The sequence below is a fragment of the Oryzias latipes genome, chromosome 13, assembly GCF_002234675.1.
Source record: "Oryzias latipes chromosome 13, ASM223467v1".
Classification (NCBI taxonomy): Eukaryota; Metazoa; Chordata; class Actinopteri; order Beloniformes; family Adrianichthyidae; genus Oryzias; species Oryzias latipes.
The window spans coordinates 8,258,938-8,272,017 of NC_019871.2; the positions used below are offsets into that span (position 1 = coordinate 8,258,938).

At 37.8% G+C, this 13,080-nt stretch overlaps 1 protein-coding gene across 6 annotated transcripts; it reads left to right on the plus strand.

The window, feature by feature from the left end:
• Positions 1 to 74: 74 nt before the first annotated feature.
• On the plus strand, positions 75 to 11,884 carry postn (periostin). Of its 6 annotated transcripts, XM_011482341.2 has the most exons (21): positions 119 to 231; positions 698 to 796; positions 3,300 to 3,364; positions 3,477 to 3,634; positions 3,710 to 3,874; positions 3,965 to 4,111; positions 4,208 to 4,349; positions 5,457 to 5,669; positions 5,766 to 5,900; positions 7,302 to 7,450; positions 7,611 to 7,747; positions 7,917 to 8,047; positions 8,150 to 8,280; positions 9,121 to 9,223; positions 9,312 to 9,379; positions 9,544 to 9,589; positions 9,673 to 9,702; positions 9,810 to 9,905; positions 9,984 to 10,034; positions 10,337 to 10,366; positions 11,371 to 11,884. In XM_011482341.2, exons 1-19 carry the CDS (start codon positions 119 to 121, stop codon positions 10,025 to 10,027), a joined length of 2,172 nt encoding a protein of 723 aa, XP_011480643.1. In that variant the 3' UTR covers positions 10,028 to 10,034; positions 10,337 to 10,366; positions 11,371 to 11,884.
• The last annotated feature ends 1,196 nt before the right edge of the window (positions 11,885 to 13,080 follow it).

The window sequence follows — 13,080 nt, forward strand, 5'->3', positions numbered from 1 at the left end:
ATGCATGCAAGAAATGCAGCCTTCCTCTTGGAGTGGAGGGTGAGACTTGTGGTATATAAGGGCTGCTGGGAGTCGGCTTTCATCACTCTGGAACTGGAAAGGCTTGCCTAAAACAAGGATGAAGCTCCTCTTAGCAGCTGCACTCTTTGTACTCTACACCTTTGACTCTGCTGACTCTTCAGCTTATGACAAAATTCTTACCCACAGTCGCATCAGGGCAAAAAAAGAAGGGTAAGCCATTTAAAATCTGTTTTGTGTGTGTGTGTGTATATATATATATATATATATATATATATATATATATATATATATATATATATATATATATATATATATATATATTTAAAGTTTGCCTTTTTAAGCTGTGTTGCCATATTTTGTCTGTGTGTGTGCCTTAAATGTGAAGGAAGCATCTAAATTCTAATCTTTTTTTTGCTTCAAGGTGGTGTGCAAAAATATTGCTTTGGAGGTCTTAGTGGGAAAAAAATTTCTTGAAATGTGGCTGAAATGTATTTTCTAAGCCATGCAAAACTAAGATGATTCAGAAACATTTCACACACAGCAAACATCTGCGCAAAAAGTCTCTGGTTTCAGTTGCAGTGGTTGTTAAATACTTATTCACACTTGCCCTGATGCCTTTACTGTCTTTATCAAATTAGTAATGCCTTGTCCACGTTCATTTATTGCATCTTTTTAGACCCAATGTCTGTGCCCTCCAGCAAGTTATGGGGACCAAGAAGAAGTATTTCAGCACTTGCCGCAATTGGTACCATGGAGCCATCTGTGGAAAGAAAGCGTGAGTGTTGTTTCATTCAATCAGATCAATTGATTTGTCAGCTGAAAAATGTTTGTGCATGTATTTCTGATGATGTTTCAAGTTTCCTTCCTGCTCCTCTTTTGCTTCTTTTCAAGAGTTTGATGGAAACTTGGATAGTTCCACAGAGAGTGGGGAGGGGGGGGACATCTGTTATCCAACTTTCACTTACATTGCTGGGTCAAATGAGAAACACATTTTTGGATCCTGCCCCAAACTCTTTATGGAGAAGACAATCCTGTTTAATCCCTTCAACTCAAATCGGGTTGTCTTAAAAGAAGGATCCTTTTTTTGTCAATGTTTGCCACCGTGGTGAACCACTGACTCCAGGATATCATGTGGCCACAGAACTTTATTTATGAATGGAAACATTTAAAGTTTAATATTTAAAAGCTATTTGGGGGGGTTATTATTCCAGCCAGCTCAGCTCTTTTCATTTTGAAGTGGGTGCCAACCATGTCGGTTTTATACGTCATTTTCCTTCCCTCATATATAAGCACACAGTAAAAACCCACAATGAAGTTTTGCTTTGTGCTTCACAGCACCACTTGGAGCTTTCAAAACAGTGCTGATGGATTCACTCCACTACCATCCAATTAGCATCTTCTCATTCATAAAACACAGACTGATGTAAATATCACCAACACGTTTTTATGACAATAAATCTAAACCAATTTAGAGAAACAATGAAAAACATTTGGATAACATAATATTATGGTGCAGTTTTGCTCATTGTAGTTCCTAATCTGACACAGATGACGCTGTTAAAGAAAATCTTTTCAGATGTGTCTCACATGCACTCTTACATAAACTTCACTGGTTTTGCCCAGCAGCTCCGAAAAATTTCTCTTCATGTCAAAGTTCCGATCTTTTTCCAAATGTGCTATCAGGTTGAGTTGAAGTACATTTGGCACACACATTACAATTCAGAAAGTCCTGCTAATTCTGCAACATTGGCTGCAAAAGGGAAGGTTTGCCCATAAAAACGAGTTGTTTAAGGAGTTAGAACAGCTTCTTCAAGACAGGATGTTCCCACACAAGTTTCCTGCAGTCAATTAGCACATTTGTCTCCATGTCCTGAACTGGTTGGTAAGAGAAAATGTTCACTGCTCAACTTCCAAACCACTTATTCAGAACATCTCACCGACAATGTAAAACCGCATCAGTTGCATGAATCATACTTTATGACAAAGTTATCAAGACAAGTGGAACAGTATTTCTGTAAAAGAGCACGACAGTCAAAAGTTTCCAGCTCTACTGCCAAAAACAATCATTTGGAGTGGGAAAGGGGCTCAACGTGGGTTATGCTGACTCTGCAGGACTCTCATCCCAGTTCTTGCATATTCATTTAACCCTGACATAAATACAGCTGTAAGAAGAAGCAGCGGTCTGGATCCTGTCCGAAGCATCAGCAGTAGATAAATCATGGAGCAGCGTATCTCATCAAACTCTCTGCTTGTTGTGTCTTTGATTTTGAGTAATCAAAGACCTTTATTTTTTTCTTTATTTTTTGGCTTTTAAAGACTCTTGTTAGTAATCTTGCAGTACCAGAATATAAACTAAAATTGGCTTTAAATTACGGTCCCACTTTCCATTTAGGAGGTATTAACATCAGAAAATTACAAAACATGGGATTACTGTCTACTTGTGAGTGGTTAATTAGTTCATCTTATTTGCCCCTATTACTGCAGTCATAAAGCTAGATCAGAAGATCTCGGGCAATAAAAATGTGGGTGTCTTACCCTGGCAAACTCTCCCGACAGCTTTGCGAACATGTGGTGTTGTTTAAACCTACTAGCTCCGTCTGGGCTGTTTTTTTTAATATTTTGTGAGTTTTCTTAAATTGTGGAATACCTGCCTTTTACAAGGGGTGAAATGTACATCGCCGCATGTTTAGCTTATGCATAAAGGAGCCTGTGCGGATCTGAAATGAATCATCGTATTTATACAAGATGTGTTTATGCTTTGCAGCTGCACTGAATTTTACAACTCCACCAAGGCTGAAAGAACTGGCAAACTTAGCAGAAAATACTATTTTATACATTTTATCTTTAATTTATAAATTTACCTTAAATTTATAAAATATGTTCTAAGACACCCTTTTTTTTACGAAATAGCTTCTGAACAATTTTATGTTTCAAACAGTACAATAAAAAACATGTTTCCAGTGGCTTCCAAACTTTTTCCAAAACAAAAATCTAACTCTTTGTTTAGTAAAGTAAAGTGTCTAAAGATGCCAAAATGGATTAACTTAAAAAAAGTTTGCAGTAAAAACTACTACTGTAATGGTAGCACAAGCCTCAGGGCATCAAGTGTATTAGTTTTGGCTCAAACTGGTGCACAGTGTTGTCTACTGGGATAATGAGTATCATCTGGAAAAACTATGAATTCATTTGATGACAGTTCCACTGAAAAATGAAGCAGCCAGAAGATGTCAAAACAGTCAGACGAACAATATTTCTTTTTTTCTTTTGTCTGCTTGCAGAACTGTGCTTTATGAGTGCTGCCCAGGCTATATCAAGCTGGACGGCATGCGTGGTTGTCCTGCAGGTACAACTTTCACACCTTTTTTTTTTTTACAATATTACAAAATCAAGCTCAAAGATATCAATCAATATCAATAAAGGCATGTTGATAACTAAACAAGTCATCTGTTCTCTAGTTGCCCCGATCGACCATGTTTACGGGAGCTTGGGTATAGTGAAAGCGTCATCAACTCAAAAGTATGCAGACATTTCTAAAGTGAGACCTGAGATTGAGGGATCTGGATCTTTCACTTTCTTTGCTCCCAGCAACGAAGCCTGGGAGCTGTTGGACGAGGTGATTTAAGCTCTAAATTAAAATTCCGTCTTCTCTCCCACCAAATCTAAACATTTTCTTGTTCTCGTCTAACAGGATGTGAGGAATGCGCTGGTTAGCAATGTCAACATTGAACTGTACAATGCTCTGCATTATCACATGGCCAACAAACGTCTTCTTACCAAAGATTTGAAAAATGGAATGACAATCACCTCCATGTACAATGACCTTGATCTCCACATAAACCATTATTCCAATGGGGTGAGTTTAGCCTTGAAGAAACCACACCAAAACCCCACACACACTAACTTGAAAAATGCTAAGAAAACATCTTTTATGTGACATTTGCAGGTGGTGACTGTAAACTGTGCTAGGATAATCTCTGGAAACCAGATTGCCACCAATGGAGTGGTGCACGTCATTGACCGTGTCATTAGTGCAATTGGTAACAGCATGCAGGATGTCATTGAGGTGGAGGATGACTTGACTACTCTGTCTGTAAGTATACACACAGGTAAAGGAGGATTTGTAGTTTATGTTACCAAACAATGAAGTTTAACTAAATGAAAGTGTGCTAAACAACATACTTTTTAGGACCTTGCCCAAACCAGTGGATTGTTGGAGAAACTGGGTCAGCCGGGACATTACACTCTTTTTGCCCCCACCAACGACGCTTTTGATAAACTAGGCAGTGATGTCTTAGAAAGACTTCAGAGTGATAAAGAGGTCCTCAAAGGTGAAATTATCTGCTTTCTTTCTAAATCAGCTTTAATCTCTTAAGACTTGGTGTCCACGTGTGAGGGCATCACATTAAGGGTTATACTACCACAATGGTCAATTTGCTAATCTAGGGCCCTGTGACTATGTATGTGGAGGGTTACCTCAAGTTTTAATGTTACGTTAACACTGGTTACGTGTCACACATTCCAGAATGCGCTAAATGCGAATCTTTTTATTTTTCAGCTCTATTCCAATATTTAAAAGACTTGGTGTCATATATTTCTGACTGGGCACAAACTGGAAATTTTTAATTTTTCCTTTTCCAAAGGTTGGAAATTAAAAAGGAATTAAAAAGGACGCTACCAATACGTCCCTACAAAATCGGAGTCCTTGACTGGTCAAAGTTCAGTTTGGTTTAACTTTAAATACGTGTTCGTCCCGTCTTGAAGAAGCTGCTTGTTTTGTACGTAGGGCCTGAAAATTGGCATTCAAAACTTGTGTAGTGACGCATTGCCAAGGGCGGCGTGAACGTAGCATTAAGAGGTTACATTTTTTGCACTAAGAAAAGTGAACCATGATGATTACAGAACATTTGCCCATTTTGTGGAACTGAAAGGAAAATATGCAAAAGTTACTTGAATAAAGTTTTGAATAAAACAATGCTACATATACACTTATTCACGTTTTTATGATAGGTTTAACAGAAAATGAGTTTTAAACATTTCTAATCACATGAAAATTCACAAACAAAAAAAATAGAAAAAATAATAAAAAAATATATACATATATATATATATATATATATATATATATATATATATATATATATATATATATATATATATATATATATATATATATATATATATATATACCAAGGACATTGTAAAACTATATATTTTTATTTGATTACTACAACTTACTGGATAAAATCAGAACCCTTTGGCCCAAAGTAAACGGAGAGTATAAAGTCATTACAGAGAAGGACCACAAGGATCTCAAGGGTTTTTAGGTTTTCAGGACCTAATATGTCTTATGCTGGAAATGTCACTCAGAACATGACAATTTTTGAGAGTATTTTGGAAAAATGATCCATGCTCTAACTGAAGGTGTCCTGTTTCAGCTCTTCTGAGTTTCCATCTCCTGGACTCAGTCCAGTGCTCTGAAGCCATCATGGTTGGAAGCTCGTATGAGACCCTGGAGGGAAACAGCATCGAAATTGGCTGCGACGGGGACAGCTTGACAGTGAACGGAGTCAAAATGGTTCTGAAAAAAGACATTGTTACTAAAAACGGTGTCATTCATCTCATTGACCAAGTACTCCTTCCAGACTCTGGTAAGCCTCCCATTTCCTTCACTCCTCCAACCCAGACATGATGTTTTTATGTTGTTGGTTTTTTGACGGACTCTGAAATTCCTGCTCTCTTTGAAGCCAAGCAGGTCATGGAACTGTTGGGAAGTTCCCAGTCAACCTTTGGTGACATGATTTCTGAGCTGGGCATTTCTACCAGCATGGCGTCGGACGCTGAGTACACCTTCTTGGCTCCTCTCAATGATGTGTTCACTGGTGAGTCACATGCATCTTTTTATGACATGTTGCCTCTGTTTTCCATTCAGGAGGAATGTCTGAATATGAATGGCAAATCTTTGCCGTTTCTGTCTAGACTGATTTTCCAAGCTGACTTTATGGCGCATACACAGATCTTTTTTTCTTATTATTCTCAATAGGTAGACGCTGTGGATCATTTAGTGCTAAATTAAGGAAAGTCAAATTTACACTTCCCTTAGAAAGAAAAAGTGTGTCCCTTCAGCAATTAAATCATCATTATTATGGATATAAAAATGGTGAAGGCAGCACAAACATGGTCCAGATGAAAACTTTTCAACTGATGTTGGTAAATTGGTCTACAACTATCACAATAAATATTTCAAAGCCCCATGCCGATCATCTTTTGATCTGCTATTAAAGCATTTAGAGTGGTCTTTCAGTTACAATTATGCAGGTTTTAGCCGAAAAAAAAAACCAACAACTCATTTTTCAGTATATAGTTTCAGCAGAGCGGCAGGGGTTCATTACAAATAAGCCTATGAGTTGCTGGAAGAATGATTGGAGCAGACCAACACCACCCCATTTCCCATCACCTATCTGTTTTTACGTTGCAACAAAAATTCGCAGTATTGGAGCAATCCAGCCATACAGTTTTGAGCCAGATGCCAGCTCAGACGAGGAAAACAAAGACATACATGATCTAGTCGTCTGCAAGTGGATGCATCGGAATGGATACTTTACAGCTACAACTTGTTTTAAATGGCATTTTATGTCAGCTTTTGATTCACAAAAATTTGAATAAAGAAATACACAGAAATTCAATTTTAAGCTTAACTTTCTTTCTATAATCATGAGCAAAATGCCACAAGATCATGTTGAAAACAACAAAAACAGGACTTTAATTGGAGTGGGTCTTTAGCCCCTTGATGCCTATAAAGTATGTCAAACCCAGTGGACATTAGTTACTACTGACCACTGTATTAAATTTATGAAAATAAGCTAAGAAAAAATCTATAGATTTGGGCAGATTGGAGTCTTTCTCAGCTCTGTGACCTAGTGGAGAATTCTCTGCCCTAAGACTGGAGGATTGTGGGTTTCTGAGCATGGCTGTGACTGCAGCTCAGCGCTCCCCTGTCAAGTGCAAAGAACACATTTTAAAGCTGTATTTTAAACCAGATCCTCCTCACTGTGAAGGTGTTCCACTTACAGCACAACTGTGCACAAAAAATGAACATGTCTCATATGGTGGGTACCTGTCCATGGTGGGCCACATTTCATGCTTGAGTTTGTGTTAATGCTGCAACTGCTTTTGAGCCATGCCAAAATAACACCAACTGCAAAGAATCTGTTCAAAATTTTGATTTCAAGTGATACCAGAACAAAAAAACAAGTAAATGAAATCAAACAAATCTTTTACAGATGAAGTCATGTCTATAGATCAAGATGATCTCAGGGTTATCCTGGAGAACCACGTCTTTAAGAATAAGATCATGCTGGGACAACTGTACAACGGCCAGCTGCTGGAGACCATTGCAGGAAAAACCCTCAGGGTCTTTATCTATCGCACGGTACGTCATCTTTTCTGATTCTGGGCTTAAAATTTACAGCTGCATGCTAGAAAACACACATTGTATGCATTAGCCGTTGCCTTTTCACTGACATTTGATGTACTGCGTTTGATAAATCACATGAAATGCCCTAACTTTTAGTTGTAACTTTCATCTGCAGGCTGTGTGCATCGAGAATTCTTGTCTGATCCGAGGAACTAAAGAGGGAGCCAATGGGGCCCTTCATCTCATGAAGACTCTGCTGAAACCTGCAGCCAAAACAATGTTTGAGATTCTGAAACAAAATGGAAATTTTAAGTAAGCTCAAAAAAACATTTCTTCGTAAACCACATCTTTCTGTATAATTCTATGAAACCCAAATGGCACAGATGTGAAGGGGTGAGTGCATTCGGTTCACTTTGAAAACCCTTTGTGGTTTTTATGACAGCCAAGTTGCTGTTGTTCTTTTTTTTTTTTTGTACTGCAGGATCTTTTTGTCTCTGATGGAAGCCGCTGGGTTGACTGACGTGCTGAGGCAGGAGGGAAGCTTCACTCTTTTTGCCCCAAGTGATAAGGCATTTGCCAGCCTGGCCACTAGAGATCTTGAGTTGCTGAAGAGTAAATCCTCCTTTTGTTATCGATTTTTGTTTTTTAGATGCTTATGCAGCCTCTTAAAAAATAATGCTGTTGGTTAACATCATGTCTTTTGTGATATTTCAGGTAATAAGAACGCCCTAAAAACCATCCTTTTGTATCACCTCACAAATGCTGTGTTTGTCAGTGGGGGACTGGAGGTTGGAGTGACTAACCTTCTGAAGTCTCTGCAAGGCAGCAGCCTCAAGCTGATTTTTGTACGTGTTCATCCCAGATTTCTTTTTTTTTCAAGGAAGATTTTATTGTTTTATGTTCATTCTTTAAAGTCCCACGCCAATCAGCTTTTGATCGTTTTTAAAAGTGTTCCCAGTGGAATTTTAATTAGGATTTCACGGTTTGTATATATATAAATAAATAAAAAATCCTATGTCGTTTTCTAGGACAAAGCGTCTGCAGAGCAGCAGAAGTTAGTCAGAAATTAGCTTTTGAGTTACAGGGAAGACTGCTGGGCGGAGCAAATTTGCACCCACTTTCTGTCTTACACTCTGTCTCGCCAGCTTACAGCCCCTCACAACCCTCAACCTAACTTTAGCTGTCCAACAAAAATGGTGAGCAATATTGGAGCTTTCTAGCTGTACAAGTTTTGATCCAGATTCCAGCTCTGTCGAGAAAAACAAAGACGCACTCATGGATCTATCTATCTGCAAGTAGGAGCATCAGAATGGAGCGGAGCAGGGAACTTGTGGTCGATTGTAGTTTTAACAACTACAAGCTAATTGGGCATTTTTTCATCTACTCGTGATTTACTGGATTTGGATAAAGAAATATTCATGAAAATGAATCCTAATTTTCTTTATTTGTGTCTTCCATTGAGAAAAAAGGGTGACAAAAACATGTTAAAAACACCAAAAACTCAATTTTCATTAGAGTGGGTTTTAAACGTAAAATTTCTGAGGGCACGTGACTCTTTGTTTAAACAAATTTCATTCCCAGTAGCATAGCCACAGGAAGTTAGTGAGATCATTTGGAGATTTGCGACGTTATATATGAAATCTCATTTTGAGATCTTTTGATTGTTTATTTGTTTCTGTCCTCAGGCAAACAGCACTACCCAAGTCAATTCTGTCAAAGTCCCAGAAGCTGACATCATGGCCACAAATGGTGTGGTTCACTTTGTCAACCAGGTTCTGTACCCCGAAGGTATGACTATTCACTCCCTTCAATAAATCTGTCAAGCTCTGCATTTTACTGTGACACCAATAAAACCTGAGTGTTGTTTAACTACCAGATATGCCTGTGGGAAGCCAGGATCTGCTCATGGTGCTGAGGAAGCTTGTTACATACATACAAGTAAAGGTGAGTTCCTGTTTTAAACACATCTCAGGGTGCCAAAACTGATGTAACGGCCATCATTAAAAAAAAAAAAAATTATGGTGTACTTTGGCATTAACTCCTAGATTCAAACGCATGCATACCTTTGCATCGCAGTCCTCTGCTTTAACAAATTATTGGTTTTACAGTACATTGCAGGTTTCAAATATCAGGAAATACCACTGACCTTTATGAGTAAGTACTAGTATTGATAAACCACAATTGAAATGAAAATATGCTTTATGACAACTAATTTTTTATGATCGCATTTCTTTTAGAGACGATTGTGACACATGTTGTCAAGGAAGGTAAATCATGTTTACACATTTGTTTTTCAAGGTTTACTGAGATTACTTTAGATTTAGGACAAGATATGTTGAAAGGCAGCCCAATTTCCAAAAAATTACCATTGAAGGTGAACCCAGCACCATCATGACCACCAGGGTTGTTAAAAGTGGATCTAAACCCAGGCTTTTTAAGGAGGAAGCCTTTAGCACAGGCAGAGTCACAGGTAAGCAGGTTTTATATTTTAAATCTCTTTCTTTGGTACGTTTTGGATTGTATGAATGTTTGGCTCTGGTGTCCTCAGGTGGCCTAAGGCACACAGGCGGGGTTCCACGACCAACAAGCTAAAAAATATGTAAGACTGAGGGAGCATAAATGTGTATTTAAGTCAAGTTAGTTTTGAGAAGTCAAAGCTAGATTTTTGTCTTCTTTATTTATAAAATAATACAATCTATTATCAAGCATGTGGAACACAGGATTGTAAATGACACAACGTAAAGATCTGTAGTTTGACGATCTAAAGGCTGTTAGTGTTCCATAGGAGATTAACCAAATCAATAATATATCCTTATGAGCTAATTACTAAAATAAAAGGTATGTCTTTTAACTTTTTTGAACTCATGAGACATCAATTAATCATTTATGTTGCCTTTATAGTAAGAAGAACTCCTCCTCGAAGGGTTTTAGGTAAAAAAATGATGAATCCAGTGACTGGCTTTTTTAATACAAGATAACACAGACTTGAAGCTGTTATTGTCTATCTTTTTTATCTTTTTTTTTTGTTTATGTGGCACGCTTTCCTGCTCTGCTTTGTGTCTATAGCACTTAAACCCCCACTAGTGATTGTAGCAGCAATCAACGGAATTGTTTGAGAAATTTGCTCGTTCCCTTGCTGAAAGTTAAATGAGAAAAATATAGAGCACTAACATCAGTGCATGGTGATTTTAAAGCAAGGAGTGCTAACATCTTCAGAGCTGGCGGAATAAAACATTCCTAATTATAGGAAAAATATTTGACTTTGATTATGTGCAATGATATTTTTTCAGGTCATACAGTGTGACTGACTCGACGTCTGCAGTTTGCCCCCTAACTGTAGTGGAAACAGGGATTGAAGTTGAGATAGTGGCCCCCACGTAACCTTCAGTAAAACCACAATGTGTTCTTAAAGAATTAAACAAGCACTAACAAATATGGTTTGAAGTTGCAGTAGGTGGGTTTTGTTGTTTTTGGCCACAGTCAGATTGGCTGATTCTTTTTCTTTCCAGTCCTTGTGCTGAAGGGAGCAGTTAGCACAGACGCATTCACATTTTCCATCCAGAGCTAGGAGTGGCTTTGGTGCTCGCATCTCACTATCAGCAAGGAAGAGCATTGGTGTGTTTTGTAAAAATCTCTGCAATTCCCTAAAATCTGCTGAAGGCTCATCATTCATTCATTTGCCATGCTTGTCGCTACAACCCTCCATGGAATGCTCTGCGGACATTGGCTTTGTCTTTGCAGCTATACGTCTGTCTTAAGGCCCATCGTCCACAAAGCTAAAATCATCTCTTCAGCTCCCTGTTGTGTGCTGTTTGATGTTTCCATGTGTGAAGAGATGAGCTCAGAGCTTGAATACCAAGCTTTGACACAGTACATATTTCTCTTTTGGACAATAAGCCCCTTGTACCTGGTTCACATCATCCCTACTCTTTCAGGTGACGTAGGAGAAGAAGAGCCTTGGTTCTGAGCATGGACACATGAGGAGATCCGTCTTAAAATGGAGGAGACAGACGTCGAAATCAATGGTTGAAACTTGTGTTGTAATGCTTGTCTACCCAAAGTGTCAGACTTTAAATACAATGTCCTGCCTGTAACTGATAAAAAAGAAAAATCCATCAGTACGCATTTCCAATGGTGCTACAATTGTATATATATACTGTATATTATTGAATGTTTAACTTCACTGCATGCTACCTGCTCCAGTGAATAATTTCCATCAACTTTTTCAAACTTTTGCTTGATAAAATTTTGAAAAAGAAGACTTTAAATTTCATCATTACAATACCACATATGTTTTCATATTGTTTTGTTTTCAGTCCTCTCTGTAAGACATTTTTAAGTGTAATCGTTGTTCTAATCAGGCAATTGCATCATTTAGGTCAAGGTCAAATGTTGAAGATGATTGCATCTATTTTACAGGCGTTCTCCAATAAAGTGCTTTCAAAGAGATAATTGTGCCAGAAAGTTATTTTTGGTGCCCGGAATGTTTGAAAATTGAGACCATTACTTTACACTTGAGAAAAAATTAGGATAAAAAAGAAAAAAATATGATAAAAACCTGAGGATGTTCACGATTTCTCAAGTACAAGATGTGTTTTTCAAATTTCAGGAATTTTGAGAAATTGGCCACTGTTCTAGACTGTTTGGAAAGACATTAACAAAGAATCAAATAGGTTTTAAAGTCCCACTCCGATCATCTTTTGATCTATTTTGAAATTGTTTCCAATGTTCTTTTTATCATGGTTATGCGAGTGTTACCCAGTCGAGTGTTTTAAAGCTCAAGTTAAGACTTTTTTATTTAGGAAAGCTTTTAGCTGACTTTTACTTGTGTTCACTTTTGCCTGTATGCTTGTTTATATGCCTGTGTGCATTTTATTGGGTATTGCTTCTGATTTTATATTGTTTTAACATTGTGAAGCACTTTGTGAGTCGCTCTCTGTGAAAGGTGCTATATAAATAAAAATTACTTACTTACTTACTTACTTACTATGCCAGTTTTAGCCAAAATTATTGGCCATAGTTATTGCAGAGCAGCAGTAGTTCATTGGAAATTTGCTTCTAAATTGTGGGTAACACTTCCCATCACCCAACCACTTACACACTACCGCTAGCTTACAGCCCCTAAAACCCCTAAAATGGCCAGCAAGCTGTACAATTTTGAGCCAGCTTGGACGAAAAAAAACGATGACGTGCAAGGATCTAGTTGTTTACAAGTGGATACATCAGAACAGAGTGGAGTTGGAGTTTAACAGAAAAATGCCACAAGAACATGTAAAAACAACAAAATATTCATCAGAGTGGGTCTTTAACCCTTGTGCTATCTTAGATGACCCCACCCTTACTTTGACGTGTTATTTCTACCATGAAAAAGGCGGATAAAGGTGGAAAGATTTCATGTAATCCATGGACACCAGTGAAGATCACAAATCATTGAAGAAAAAAGGTTCAGAGCACTGTCTAGTGGGTCTAGATGACCCAACTCCCAATGTTAAAGTGCCTAGGGTAGCACAAGGGTTAAGTAAAGAACAATATGTTAAAGAACAGTATGTACTTACAACAAATGTACAGTAGGAGCATATGCATCTGTGCATCATCTTGTTTTGTAACTCTTACAAGAGAAATTGCCATATTCTTGACCAAAACTA

What these genes read in the sequence shown, in the direction of transcription:
- postn (XM_020707959.2), top strand. Translation starts at nt 119, where the DNA reads ATGAAGCTCCTCTTAGCAGCTGCACTCTTTGTACTCTACACCTTTGAC. An exon ending in ATGACTTGACTACTCTGTCT is followed by an intron (nt 4,112 to 4,207) that starts GTAAGTATACAC and finishes CATACTTTTTAG; the next exon opens with GACCTTGCCCAAACCAGTGG. An exon ending in GGGTCTTTATCTATCGCACG is followed by an intron (nt 7,451 to 7,610) that starts GTACGTCATCTT and finishes TTTCATCTGCAG; the next exon opens with GCTGTGTGCATCGAGAATTC.